General features: G+C 44.1%; 2 protein-coding genes across 5 annotated transcripts in view; one reads left to right on the top strand and one right to left on the bottom strand.

Annotated features, from left to right (window-relative positions):
• Window positions 1–7,095, top strand: part of LOC139559284 (electrogenic aspartate/glutamate antiporter SLC25A13, mitochondrial-like) — a 98,306-nt gene extending 91,211 nt beyond the window's left edge. The window contains exons 16-18 of the mRNA XM_071375141.1: window positions 1,788–1,946; window positions 2,047–2,137; window positions 4,924–7,095. Coding sequence (XP_071231242.1) covers window positions 1,788–1,946; window positions 2,047–2,137; window positions 4,924–5,107 — 434 coding nt within the window. The 3' untranslated portion in view covers window positions 5,108–7,095. The remainder of the gene's footprint in view (window positions 1–1,787; window positions 1,947–2,046; window positions 2,138–4,923) is intronic.
• Window positions 7,096–7,236: 141 nt separating this feature from the next.
• Window positions 7,237–14,995, bottom strand: part of LOC139559285 (cytoplasmic dynein 1 intermediate chain 1-like) — a 148,381-nt gene continuing 140,622 nt past the window's right edge. For all 4 annotated transcript variants that reach the window (XM_071375146.1, XM_071375143.1, XM_071375145.1 and 1 more), the window contains one exon: window positions 7,237–8,306. In XM_071375146.1, the coding sequence (XP_071231247.1) occupies window positions 8,196–8,306 (111 nt within the window). In that variant the 3' untranslated portion in view covers window positions 7,237–8,195. The remainder of the gene's footprint in view (window positions 8,307–14,995) is intronic.

A 14,995-nucleotide genomic window follows, 5' to 3' on the forward strand; every position in this document is an offset into this window, starting at 1 on the left:
AGACAGCACTGATGCAGGATAACAGAACCACTACATTCAGATAGAGTACTGATGCAGGATAACAGAACAACTACATTCACAGACAGTACTGATGCAGTATAACAGAACCACTACATTCACAGACAGTACTGATTCAGGATAACAGAACAACTACATTCAGAGACAGTACTGATGCAGGATAACAGAACCACTACATTCACAGACAATATGGAGACTGATGCAGGATAACAGAACCACTACATTCACAGACAGTACTGATGGAGGATAACAGAACAACTACATTCAGAGACAGTAACAGAACAACTACATTCAGAGACAGTACTGATGCAGGATAACAGAACCACTACATTCACAGACAATATGGAGACTGATGCAGGATAACAGAACCACTACATTCATAGACAGTACTGATGCAGGATAACAGAACAACTACATTCACAGACAGCACTGATGCAGGATAACAGAACAACTACATTCACAGACAGCACTGATGCAGGATAACAGAACCACTACATTCACAGACAGTACTAACACTGATACAGGATAACAGAACCACTACATTCACAGACAGTACTAACACTGATACAGGATAACAGAACCACTACATTCACAGACAGCACTGATGCAGGATAACAGAACCACTACATTCACAGACAGTACGAACACTGATGCAGGATACCAGAACCACTACATTCACAGACAGTACCAACACTGATGCAGGATACCAGAACCACTACATTCACAGACAGTACCAACACTGATGGAGGATAACAGAACCACTACATTCACAGACAGTACCAACACTGATGCAGGATAACAGAACCACTACATTCACAGACAGTACCAACACTGATGCAGGATAACAGAACCACTACATTCACAGACAGTACCAACACTGATGCAGGATAACAGAACCACTACATTCACAGACAGTACCAACACTGATGCAGGATAACAGAACCACTACATTCACAGACAGTACCAACACTGATGCAGGATAACAGAACCACTACCTTCACAGACAGTACCAACACTGATGCAGGATAACAGAACCACTACCTTCACAGACAGTACCAACACTGATGCAGGATAACAGAACCACTACCTTCACAGACAGTACCAACACTGATGCAGGATTACAGAACCACTACATTCACAGACAGTACCAACACTGATGCAGGATAACAGAACCACTACATTCACAGACAGTACCAACACTGATGCAGGATAACAGAACCACTACATTCACAGACAGTACCAACACTGATGCAGGATAACAGAACCACTACCTTCACAGACAGTACCAACACTGATGCAGGATAACAGAACCACTACCTTCACAGACAGTACCAACACTGATGCAGGATAACAGAACCACTACATTCACAGACAGTACCAACACTGATGCAGGATAACAGAACCACTACCTTCACAGACAGTACCAACACTGATGCAGGATAACAGAACCACTACCTTCACAGACAGTACCAACACTGATGCAGGATAACAGCACCACTACCTTCACAGACAGTACCAACACTGATGCAGGATAACAGAACCACTACCTTCACAGACAGTACCAACACTGGTGCAGGATAACAGAACCACTACCTTCACAGACAGTACCAACACTGATGCAGGATAACAGAACCACTACCTTCACAGACAGTACCAACACTGATGCAGGATAACAGAACCACTACCTTCACAGACAGTACCAACACTGGTGCAGGATAACAGAACCAATACAGTGCTAACAAGTGCTGAGTGAGGTGTTCTCTCCTTAGGTATGCCCGCGGCCTCCCTGGTGACCCCAGCCGATGTTATCAAGACCAGGCTACAAGTGGCGGCCCGTGCTGGCCAGACCACGTACAGTGGCCTTGTTGACTGTTTCTGGAAGATTCTGAAGGAGGAGGGACCACGGGCCTTCTGGAAAGGAGCAGGAGGTATCACCACATTTTTATTAATATCTGATGACGTGATATAAATGGCACAGTAGTGTAATAGTGAAATAGTGTTATTGAGAGTTGTGGTTTTTCACTGTAGCCCGAGTGTTCCGGTCCTCACCTCAGTTTGGGGTCACCCTAGTGACCTATGAACTCCTGCAGAGGTGGTTCTACGTGGACTTCGGCGGACAGTAAGTCAGAACTCCTCCCTCTCCTCATCTGAATGACATGAGCCTGGCCCGTATTCATAAAGTGTCTCAGCATAGGAGGGCTGATCTAGGATCCACCCCCCCATCCATATAATCTTATTTATTATTAAAATAATAAGATTATAACCAATTCTATATCAGCACTCTTACTCTGAGACACCTCATGAATAAGGGTCCTGATGTCTTGTCGGATATTAGACTTGAGTGCTCAGTCTTGCTGAGGAAATTCAGGGATCACACAATAAGACTGAGAAATCCAAAAACCTAAATGTCAGAATGGTCCAGTCGGGAATAATAGCTTCTACTGACTATTGCTGTGTGATACAAAATCATGGTCATTTCTAGCAGCACTTTACTGCCAGCCTTTCAACACAGGGAGAGAGATGTGTAGTTATACAAAGAATAGATTTCCTTTTAAAACCATGCAGAGGGTTAAATGAAAAGCTTGGCTACCCATCATGTGGGTGCACTTCTTTGTCTCCAGAGGAACAAGAAATGCCATGAGACCAAAATAATTTCAGAGTAGATCAGGTGACTAGCTTCAACCATTTACTTGGTCTGCAATGCCAATGGCACCCTGTTCCTATAGGGCTCTGGTCGAAAGCAGTGCACTATAAAGAGAATAGGTCACCGTTTGTGACGCAGCCCATTACTTGGTGGGATTGATGTGACATTTCCTAAACTATAGAGCTCCAGAGCTGTGATGTAGGACAGTCCTAAACTACAGAGCTCCAGAGCTGTGATGTAGGACAGTCCTAAACTACAGAGCTCCAGAGCTGTGATGTAGGACAGTCCTAAACTACAGAGTTCCAGAGCTGTGATGTAGGACAGTCCTAAACTACAGAGATACAGAGCTGTGATGTAGGACAGTCCTAAACTACAGAGCTCCAGAGCTGTGATGTAGGACAGTCCTAAACTACAGAGATACAGAGCTGTGATGTAGCACAGTTCTAAACTACAGAGATAGAGCTGTGATGTAGGACAGTCCTAAACTACAGAGCTCCAGAGCTGTGATGTAGGACAGTCCTAAACTACAGAGCTCCAGAGCTGTGATGTAGGACAGTCCTAAACTACAGAGATAAAGAGCTGTGATGTAGCACAGTCCTAAACTACAGAGATACAGAGCTGTGATGTATGACAGTCCTAAACCACAGAGATACAGAGCTGTGATGTAGGACAGTTCTAAACTACAGAGATACAGCGCTGTGATGTAGGACAGTCCTAAACCACAGAGATACAGAGCTGTGATGTAGGACAGTTCTAAACTACAGAGCTCCAGAGCTGTGATGTAGGACAGTTCTAAACTACAGAGATACAGAGCTGTGATGTAGGACAGTTCTAAACTACAGAGATACAGAGCTGTGATATAGGACAGTCCTAAACTACAGAGATACAGAGCTGTGATGTAGGACAGTTCAAAACTACAGAGATACAGAGCTGTGATGTAAGACAGTCCTAAACTACAGAGATACAGAGCTATGATGTAGGACAGTTCTAAATTACAGAGATACAGAGCTGTGATGTAGGACAGTTCAAAACTACAGAGATACAGAGCTGTGATGTAGGACAGTTCTAAACTACAGAGATACAGAGCTGTGATGTAGAACAGTCCTAAACTACAGAGATACAGAGCTGTGATGTAGGACAGTCCTAAACTACAGAGATACAGAGCTGTGATGTAGAACAGTCCTAAACTACAGAGATACAGAGCTGTGATGTAGGACAGTCCTAAACTACAGAGATACAGAGCTGTGATGTAGGACAGTCCTAAACTACAGAGATACAGAGCTGTGATGTAGGACAGTCCTAAACTACAGAGATACAGAGCTGTGATGTAAGACAGAGAGAATCACTTTGACTTGTGCTCTTTCTCTTTCAAGCTTTTCGGGGTAAAAATGAGCTCATGTTCCCAGGTGGCACAAACTGGTCACTCTTTAGAATGCACTCTAATGTTCCATTGACCAATAAGAGACAGAGACAGGAGGGCAAGGGGGAGAGTTTTAGGATAAGCGTCACCAAATACATTCCATTCATTATTATACTCTACATGTAATTGTATTGACAGAATTTTGTCAAATACTTTTGGGTTCTTTCACAAATCAGGACCAATGAGTTAGCCAACAAACTGTCCTAATTATTCTGAAATAACATGCATACTGTATGCATAATGTGTAGTCTTCACAGACTTTGCTCCATTCTCAGACATGTTCAGAAAAACGCTCAGTGTATACTCTACTGGTCGGTGGTGTGTTGTGGGTGTGAAATGTGTTCCTTTTTGTCTGTATTGGAAAGATATCACAGAAAGTAGTATATGGAACCATTGTGGGATATTCATTTATTTCTGGTTCCAGTGCTCTGAGGAAAAATAAAATAATAAATAGCTCCCTCGCCCAGTCTTAATATTCGATTAATATGTTTATTTTTTGTGGTGGACAATGTTTAATATAAAAACTCTGTTAACTCTTCCCTCTCTCTCGCGCGATCTCTTTTCCCCTCCACTTTTGGTTTCTCTCTTTTCTGTCTCTCTCTTTCTCTCCTCCCTTGTTTCTCCTTCCCTCTCTGTCTTTCCCTTCCTCCTCCCCCTCTCTCTCCCCAATCCCTCCTCCTCCCTCTCCCCCTCTTGTCCTTTCTCCTCTCACCCTCCCTCCTCCATATCTCTCTCCTCCTTGCTCCTCTTCCCCCTCCCTCTCTCCACCTCCCTGCTCCCTCCTTTACCCTCTCTCTCCTCCCTCCTCTCTCCTCCCCCTCCCTCTCTCTCCACACCACAGAAAACCATCTGGCTCGGAGCCGACTCCCAAGTCTCGGATCAGCATGCCGGCGCCCAGTCCCGACCACATCGGAGGCTTCAGGTTGGCCATGGCTACGTTCGCTGGCATCGAAAGCAAATTTGGACTCCACCTCCCAAGATACAACGTACATGTAATCCCCCCGTCCAAGGAGGACGCCCCTTGAATTGAACTTCCTCTGATCACACGTAGGGGGCAGAATAGAGCACACGCGCAATCGTTACACCCTCTCCCTCCCACCCCCGCCCCGTTGAGCACTTTGAATATTCCACCCGAAAGAGAGGCACATTCTGACTAGTATGATGTGCCTCTTTAGGCTTTAAAGGAAAATATGTATCTATGTTTTAGTTGATATGAGACAACAACAAAAAATATTAAGAAATGCTTGAAACAACCTTTATACGTCATGCTCTAAAAACACATCAGGTTGGTTTAGCTTCTGTTTTAGTCTCATCTACCCGTAAAGATGACTTTTTGAGTTAGTCTTATTGTGGCGATCAAGGGCTCTATTCAATCTGTGTCGCTGAAGCTAGAAATGTAAAAATCATTTCCTATTGAGCCGACATCTGCAGCATTTACCATGAATGCAGTCTCCTCTGACGCGGAAGCGTTGCCATTAAATTGAAATCACGCTGTAACGCTGAATTTCCGTGATACTGATTAGATATAGCCCTAAGTAATAGCTACAGTACTGACATTGTGTGTCTAGAGTGGTGTCGTTCTGGTTGGTCTTTTAACAGAGTTGGAGAGGGTCTGGCCAGGACTTGAATTAGATCTGGACTGCTTCCTCATTACATCATCACTAAAGCCGGGACTTATTCAAAGATGCATTGTCAACAAGCGCATTGCACTTGATTTTTTAAGGTCATTTATGCTTGAGCCGACATGCATAGCGTTTACCATGAATGTCAATGTCCGGTTGACAGTGCAATGTGCTTGTCGACAAAAAAGCCTTTGTTTGAATCCCGGCCTAACCATATAAGGTGATTTTACTGTCTTTCACCAGAGAGTTTGTCTGATTAGAGCTTATTCTGTTGAGGTTCTATCCGTCAAATGGACATGTTTTTATTTCCATGTTAAATGTGATGTTATCGATGGGGAAAGTAACACAAGCATGCACATCCGAACAATGATTCCACTGTACATATGAGAACGAACAGAGAGACATATTTTCATATTGATACGGTTCGCCGAGTTGCTTTTTGGATACTGTGAAGCAAAAACAGGAATAATCTTGATCATGAAAAATATTGACCAAACACTTGAATGTAAAACATAGTGTTCAGTGTTACCACCATTTGCACACGGTATTACTACTACAACGGTACTGTACTGCCTGTTATCCTAAGTTGACTTGTCTGTCAGCTCAAACTGTTGTGTGTTGAATTAATGTCTATTTAAAGAGTCAGGGCACAGCAGAGCAGAAAGATGTCACTGACTAGCTATACTACGCTACACTACATTACTCTATAGTACACTATACTATACTAGCTGCTCGTTGTCATGCAAGACGCCCGTATTTAAACTTGTACAGGAGAGGAGTATTATATGGTGTGTAATAATTGTGCCTTACTGTATGTATGGCAGCAATATTGATATACACTGAGTGTACTAAACATTAAGAACACCTTCCTAATATTGAGTTGCACCCCCTTTTGCCCCCAGAACAGCTTCAATTCGTCGGGGCATGGACTCTACAAGGTGTCGAAAGCGTTCCACAGGGATGCCGGCCCATGTTGACTCCAATGCTTCCCACAGTTCTGTCAAGTTGGCTGGGTGTCCTCTGGGTGGTGGATTATCTTGATACACACGGGAAACTGTTGAGTGTGAAAAACCCAGCAGTGTTGCAGTTCTTGACACACTCAAACCGGTGCGCCTGGCACCTACTACCATACCCCGTTCAAAGGCATTTAAATCTGTTGTCTTGCACATTGAATGGCACACATACATAATTCATGTCTTAATTGTCTCCAGGCTTAAAAATCCTTCTTTAACTTGTCTCCTCCCCTTTGCCTACGCTGATTGACGTGGATTTAACAGGTGACATCAATAAGGGATCATACAGTAACTTTCATTTGGATTCACCTGGTCAGTCTGTCAATGTTTTGTACACTCAGTGTACATGTACTAATAAAATGAAAGAGAAACGTCTAACGTTAGTAAACAAAGTGTGTGTTCTTTTACAAGGTGGTATGTTGTGGTGCGACAATTCAGGGAAAAGCTTGACACCTGGTAAGAGAGAATCATAACAGATAAATGTCCAACTTGTGACACTATGTAGTTCAACAACAAGTGAACAGTTCTTCAGCCATGATTTATTGGCAGATATATCATGATAAACAGCAGGCACACACTCTAAACAAAGTGCTAAACTAGAATTAGTTTCTTAGGCCTGTAGCCATGGACAGTGCAATAATCCTCACATTAGAGCCCTATAACATTGACATAAAGCAGTTACAGACATCCACAACATATTAGAACATATCTACGAAGCTGTAAGAACCTATAAATGTGTTGCATGCACGCAGGGGGTTGGATACTGAGAGAAGCACAACAAAAGCACCGTGAACATGAGACTTCTGTAACATGACAGCATAGAGACCTATAGGCCCTGTCGAACTGTTCTCACTGCTAGTTTCACAGCGCTTCACAGCTGTAGTAAGACCTATGATTGGATATGGGATTCACTTAGGTTCTGAGCACTGTAAGACAACTGACCACATACAGTAAGTGAATCAATAAATAATTAATATAGTAAATTATAAAGAGGCCCGAGGTGCTTATACGACTAACATATATTAACATAAATGAACACAAAAACAGTTACGTTAATACAGTAGAGAGAAGCACGTTGTAGCCTGAACACACTGCTGGAATAGTGGTCGTGTTCCCCTGCTCAGACGTTGCGTGCATCAACCAATGGTTGCTTGCCACTTCATCGACTGTGCAGTCGGGCACCAGATTACTATAACATATGATGTGGTTAGCTGATACGTAAAATGCCTATCCAAGTGTTGTAAGATCTGGCATGCGTCAGCAACGGCTGAACAGGAGAACACGACCCGTAGCTGTCACAGAGAGACGGCGGGGGGCGGGGTCTAGAAACACATGCTGCTGCTTTGACAGGTGTGTGTAATCATGTCATAAAGGTGTGAGAACAAAGCCTTCTGATGGGCTGGATCGCCTAGTGACCCGCCCAGTGTGCCTGGCGATGCTCGCTGATCCCATTGGATCCTGCAGTGATTCGTTCAATCCTATGGCGTCAGTTCCACAGGCCCTTCCTCCTCGCCGTCGGCCCGGTTGGCCTTGATCTCCATCAGGGTACGGGCGAAACGTGCCCAGTCCTCACTGTGGGGCACTGCCAGCTAGGAGGAACCACAGAGACAAAAACTAAATATATCCACCTTCACACTGCTAGATATCCCCAATGGTATTTTTCTATACAATAGATTATGTTTTGACCAATAACTGAGTCTTTGTCAGGATCCGATTGGCTGGTTTATCAGCCTCATGAGCAAATACAGTCCAGTATATGTATGATTCTGTTCATGGTCTAAATCTGTGGTCTCCTTGTTTACTGTCCACTACATTTACATTTCACATTACCAAAAGTCCCTGAAGAATCGAGGACCCTAGAAGAAATGCAATTGTAGCTTTTACTTGAAGTTTCAAGCTAATCTAGTCAATGGTCAGTGAAATGTACACGCGTTAACCGCTTAGAACGTTGTTTCCTTCCTTACAGGGTTTGTATGACTGTGACCTCCAGTAACCTGTCATTGCGAAGCACTGCTGTGAAAGTCAAATGGGAAAGGCCACTTGGTTGGTTGGTTGCCGTGGCTGCCACCCAGGCTGTCACTACGGTTACCACATTGCAGGCTATAATTAACCAGCAATAAGGAGGTGGGAGGGGACAGCGGCCATTTTAAACCCTCAGAACTTATCCTCCTCAGGGAAATCATCATCAATACACTAACTCCCTATTTGGTGCTCTACTTTTAACAACAAAAAAATAGATAACTAATGTAAAATATAATGTGTCTGTAAAATGTATATAGTATGGATAGTGCTTTCGGAAAGTATTAAGACCCTTTGACTTTTTCAACATTTTGTTACGTTACAGCCTTATTCTAAAATGGATTATACACCCCATAATCTACACACCCCATAATGACGAAGCAAAAATAGGATTTTATAAATGTTTGCAAATTTAGTTAAAAAAAACCTGGAAATATCACATTTACAAAAGTATTCTGACTCTTTACTCAGTACTTTGTTGAAGCACCTTTGGCAGTGATTACAGCCTCGAGTCTTCTTGGGTATGACGCTAAAAGCTCGGCACACCTGTATTTGGGGAGTTTCTCCCATTCTTCTCTGCAGATCCTCTTAAGCTTTGTCAGGTTGGATGAGGAGCGTCGCAAAACAGCTATTTTCAGGTCTTTACAGAGATGTTCGATTGGGTTCAAGTCCGGGCTCTGGCTGGGCAACTCAAGGATATTCAGAGACTTGTCCCAAAACCACTCCTGCGTTGTCTTGGCTGTGTGCTTAGGATCGTTGTCCTGTTGGAAGGTGAACCTTTGCCCCCAGTCTGAGGTCTTGAGCAGGTTTTCATCAAGGATCTCTCTGTACTTTGCTCCATTCTCTTTCACTCAATCCTGACTAGTCTCCCAGTCCCTGCCAATGAAAACCATCCCCACAGCATGATGCTGCCACCACCTTGCTTCACCGTAGGGATGGTGCCAGGTTTCCTCCAGACGTGATGCTTGGCATTCAGGCCAAAGAGTTCAATCTTGGTTTCATCAGAACAGACAATCTTGTTTCTCATGGTCTGAGAGTCCTTTAGGTTTATTTTGGTGAACTCCAAGCGGGCTGTCATGTGCCTTTTACTGAGGAGTGGCTTCCGTCTGGCCTCTACCATAAAGGCCTGATTGGTGGAGTGCTGCAGAGCTGGTTGTCTTTCTGGAAGGTTCTCCCATCTCCACAGAGGAACTCTGGAGCTCTGCCAGAGTGGCCATCGGGTTCTTGATCACCTCCCTGACCAAGGCCCTTCTCCCCCGATTGCTCAGTTTGGCCAGGCAGCCAGCTCTAGGAGTCTTGGTGGTTCCGAACTTCTTCCATTTAAGAATGATGGAGGCCGCTGTGTTCTTGGGGACCTTCAATGCTGCAGAAATGTTTTGGTACCCTTCCCCAGATCTGTGCCTCGACACAATCCTGTCTCAGAGCTCAAATTCCTTCGACCTCATGGCTTGGGTTTTGTCTGACATGCACTGACATGCACCTGTGGGACCTTATATAGACAGGTGTGTGCATTTCCAAATCATGTTCAATCATAGCAAATGGTCTGAATACTTAATGAATTTTAAAAAATAAATTTGAAAACATTTCTAAAATCGTGTTTTAGCTTTGTCATTGTGGGGTATTGTGTGTACATTGATGATGCATTTTTTTGGGATTTAATCCATTTTAAAATAAAGCTGTAACATAACAAATTGTGGAAAAAGGGAAGGGGTCTGAAAACTTTCCAAATGTACTGTATTTTATTTATTAAAATTTTATTGAACCTTTATTTAAACAGGGAGTCACATTGAGATTAAACATCTATTTTACAAGAGGGCCCTGTATACACTACAATAAAAACAGAATGATATAACAACATACATATACACTACTAGTCAAAAGTTTGGACACACTTACTCATTCAAGGTTTTTCTTGATTTTTACTATTTTCTACATTGTAATAACCAAAAAAGTGTTAAACAAATCTAAATATATTTTATTTGAGATTCTTCAAAGTAGCCACCCTTTGCCTTGATGACAGCTTTGCACACTCTTGTTACAGTGTATGTATCCCCCAAAAGATATTTACTCCCAAATATATGGGGGATTGGAAATGATGCAGATAATTACATTGATAGAAGCCACACTCTATCTGCAATATTAAAGCTGATCTATTCAATGGCGCTATCTACGTCATTTGGCAAGACGACAACAAGTCGAGTTGGCTAAAGCAGAAACCGGCTGGCACCCAGGGTAACGCTTTTATGGGAATTACAATCAATTATAGGTTACAGGGAAAGCCAATGAAAGTATTTACAGAGCACTTAATGGTCAAGCAACATGAACTATAAAATCTCTGAGAACACAAAACAAAGCCAGTAACAAGACACTATCCACATATTCATTCCATATTACTGTACCATCTCACACACCAGAGACATTTATTTGTATTCTCTGAAAATATAATTCAGGATAATGAACTACTTCATTATGGTGTCTCTCCTATCGTGATGTGTGTTTCGTCCTATATTTATATTTTATTTGTAATCTCCCGTCCCCGCAGGAGGCCTTTTGCCTTTTGGTAGGTTGTCATGGTAAATAAGAATTTGTTCTTAACTGACTTGAATAAAGGTTCAATAAAAATAAATATACTGTAAGTGCTGATATTGTGAAGTGGAAACGTCTAGGAGCAACAACGGCTCAGCCGCGAAGTGGTAGGCCACACAAGCTCACAGAACGGGACTGTCTCAGTGCTGAAACGCGTAAAAATCATCTGTTCTCGGTTGCAACACTCACTAAACTGACTCTGGAAGCAACGTCAGCAAAATAACTGTTCGTCGGGAGCTTCATGAAATGGGTTTCCATGGCCGAGCAGCCGCACACAAGCCTAAGATCACCATGCGCAATGCCAAGCGTCGGCTGGAGTGGTGTAAAGCTCACCACCATTGGACTCTGGAGCAGTGGAAACTCGTTCTCTGGAGTGACGAATCATGCTTCCCCTTCTGGCAGTCTGACGGATGAATCTGGGTTTGGCGGATGCCAGGAGAACGCTACCTGCCTCAATGCCAACTGTAAAGTTTGGTGGAGGAGGAATAATGGTCTGGGGCTGTTTTTCATGGTTCGGGCTAGGCCCCTTAGTTTCAGTGAAGGGAAATCATATATACAGTGGGGAGAACAAGTATTTGATACACTGTCGATTTTGCAGGTTTTCCTACTTACAAAGCATGTAGAGGTCTGTAATTTTGATCATAGGTACACTTCAACTGTGAGAGACGGAATCTAAAACAAAAATCCAGAAAATCACATTGTATGATTTTTAAGTAATTAATTTGCATTTTATTCCATGACATAAGTATTTGATACATCAGAAAAGCAGAGCTTAATATTTGGTACAGAAACCTTTGTTTGCAATTACAGAGATCATACGTTTCCTGTAGTTCTTGACCAGGTTTGCACACACTGCAGCAGGGATTTTGGCCCACTCCTCCATACAGACCTTCTCCAGATCCTTCAGGTTTCGGGGCTGTCGCTGGGCAATACGGACTTTCAGCTCCCTCCAAAGATTTTCTATTGGGTTCAGATCTGGAGACTGGCTAGGCCACTCCAGGACCTTGAAATGCTTCTTACGGAGCCACTCCTTAGTTGCCCTGGCTGTGTGTTTCGGGTCGTTGTCATGCTGGAAGACCCAGCTACGACCCATCTTCAATGCTCTTACTGAGGGAAGGAGGTTGTTGGCCAAGATCTCGCGATACATGGCCCCATCCATCCTCCCCTCAATACGGTGCAGTCGTCCTGTCCCCTTTGCAGAAAAGCATCCCCAAAGAATGATGTTTCCACTTCCATGCTTCATGGTTGGGATGGTGTTCTTGAGGTTGTACTCATCCTTCTTCTTCTTCCAAACACGGCGAGTGGAGTTTAGACCAAAAAGCTCTATTTTTGTCTCATCAGACCACATGACCTTCTCCCATTCCTCCTCTGGATCATCCAGTTGGTCATTGGCAAACTTCAGACGGGCCTGGACATGCGCTGGCTTGAGCAGGGGGACCTTGTGTACGCTGCAGGATTTTAATCCATGACGGCGTAGTGTGTTACTAATGGTTTTCTTTGAGACTGTGGTCCCAGCTCTCTTCAGGTCATTGACCAGGTCCTGCCGGGTAGTTCTGGGCTGATCCCTCACCTTCCTCATGATCATTGATGCCCCACGAGGTGAGATCTTGCATGGAGCCCCAGACCGAGGGTGATTGACCGTCATCTTCAACTTCTTCCATTTTCTAATAATTGCGCCAACAGTTGTTGCCTTCTCCCCAAGCTGCTTGCCTATTGTCCTGTAGCCCATCCCAGCCTTGTGCAGGTCTACAATTTTATCCCTGATGTCCTTACACAGCTCTCTGGTCTTGGCCATTGTGGAGAGGTTGGAGTCTGTTTGATTGAGTGTGTGGACAGGTGTCTTTTATACAGGTAACGAGTTCAAACAGGTGCAGTTAATACAGGTAATGAGTGGAGAACAGGAGGGCTTCTTAAAGAAAAACTAACAGGTCTGTGAGAGACGGAATTCTTACTGGTTGGTAGGTGATCAAATACTTATGTCATGCAATAAAATGCAAATTAATTAGTTAAAAATCATACAATGTGATTTTCTGGATTTTTGTTTTAGATTCCGTCTCTCACAGTTGAAGTGTACCTATGATAAAAATTACAGACCTCTACATGCTTTGTAAGTAGGAAAACCTGCAAAATCGGCAGTGTATCAAATACTTGTTCTCCCCACTGTATATCTATATATTTTTTTTAAAATATGTTTTTTTTTACCCCTTTTCTCCCCAATTTCGTGGTATCCAATTGGTAGTTACCGCCTTGTCTCATTGCTGCAACTCCCGTACGAACTTGGGAGAGGCGAAGGTCTAGAGCCGCGTGTCCTCTGAAACATGACCCAACCAAGCCGCACTGCTTCACCAATGTGTCGGAGGAAACGCCCTACACCTGGCAACCGTGTCAGCGTGCATGCGCCCGGCCTGCCACAGGAGTCACTAGAGCGCGATGGGACAAGAACATCCCTGGGTCAAACCCTCCCGCATCCGGACGACACTGGACCAATTGGGTCTCCCGCTCACGGACAGACCCATGCGACAGAGCCTGGACTCAAACCAGGATCTCTAGTGGCACAGCTTGCACCGCGATGCAGTGCCTTAGACCACTGCGCTACTCGGGAGGCCAGTGAAGGGATATCTTAACACTACAGCATACAATGACATTCTAGACGATTCTGTGCTTCCAACTTAGTGGTAACAGTTTGGGAAAGGCCCTTTCCTGTTTCAGCATGACAATGCCCCCGTGCATAAAGCAAGGTCCATACAGAAATGGTTTGTCGAGATCGGTGTGGAAGAACTTGACTGGCCTGCACAGAGCCCTGACCTCAACCCCATCGAATACATTTGTGATGAATTGGAACACTGACTTGCGAGCCAGGCCTAATCACCCAAAATCAGTGCCTGATCTCACTAATGCTCTTGTGGCTGAATGGAAGCAAATCCCTGTAGCAATGTTCCAACATCTAGCGGACAGCCTTCCCAGAAGAGTGGAGGCTGTTATAGCAGCAATGTTCCAACATCTAGCGGACAGCCTTCCCAGAAGAGTGGAGGCTGTTATAGCAGCAATGTTCCAACATCTAGCGGACAGCCTTCCCAGAAGAGTGGAGGCTGTTATAGCAGCAATGTTCCAACATCTAGCGGACAGCCTTCCCAGAAGAGTGGAGGCTGTTATAGCAGCAATGTTCCAACATCTAGCGGACAGCCTTCCCAGAAGAGTGGAGGCTGTTTTAGCAGCAATGTTCCAACATCTAGCGGACAGCCTTCCCAGAAGAGTGGAGGCTGTTATAGCAGCAATGTTCCAACATCTAGCGGACAGCCTTCCCAGAAGAGTGGAGGCTGTTATAGCAGCAATGTTCCAACATCTAGCGGACAGCTTTCCCAGAAGAGTGGAGGCTGTTATAGCAGCAATGTTCCAACATCTAGCGGACAGCCTTCCCAGAAGAGTGGAGGCTGTTATAGCAGCAATGTTCCAACATCTAGCGGACAGCATTCCCAGAAGAGTGGAGGCTGTTATAGCAGCAATGTTCCAACATCTAGTGGAAAGCCTTCCCAGAAGAGGGGAGGGTGTTATAGCAGCAAACGGTGGACCAACTCAATATTAATGCCCATGATTTTGGAATGAGACGTTCGATGAGCAAGTGTCCACATACTTTTGGTAATGGAGTGTATGTCAGAATATTTATTTAACCTTT

The sequence above is a fragment of the Salvelinus alpinus genome, chromosome 29, assembly GCF_045679555.1.
Source record: "Salvelinus alpinus chromosome 29, SLU_Salpinus.1, whole genome shotgun sequence".
Lineage (NCBI taxonomy): Eukaryota > Metazoa > Chordata > Actinopteri > Salmoniformes > Salmonidae > Salvelinus > Salvelinus alpinus.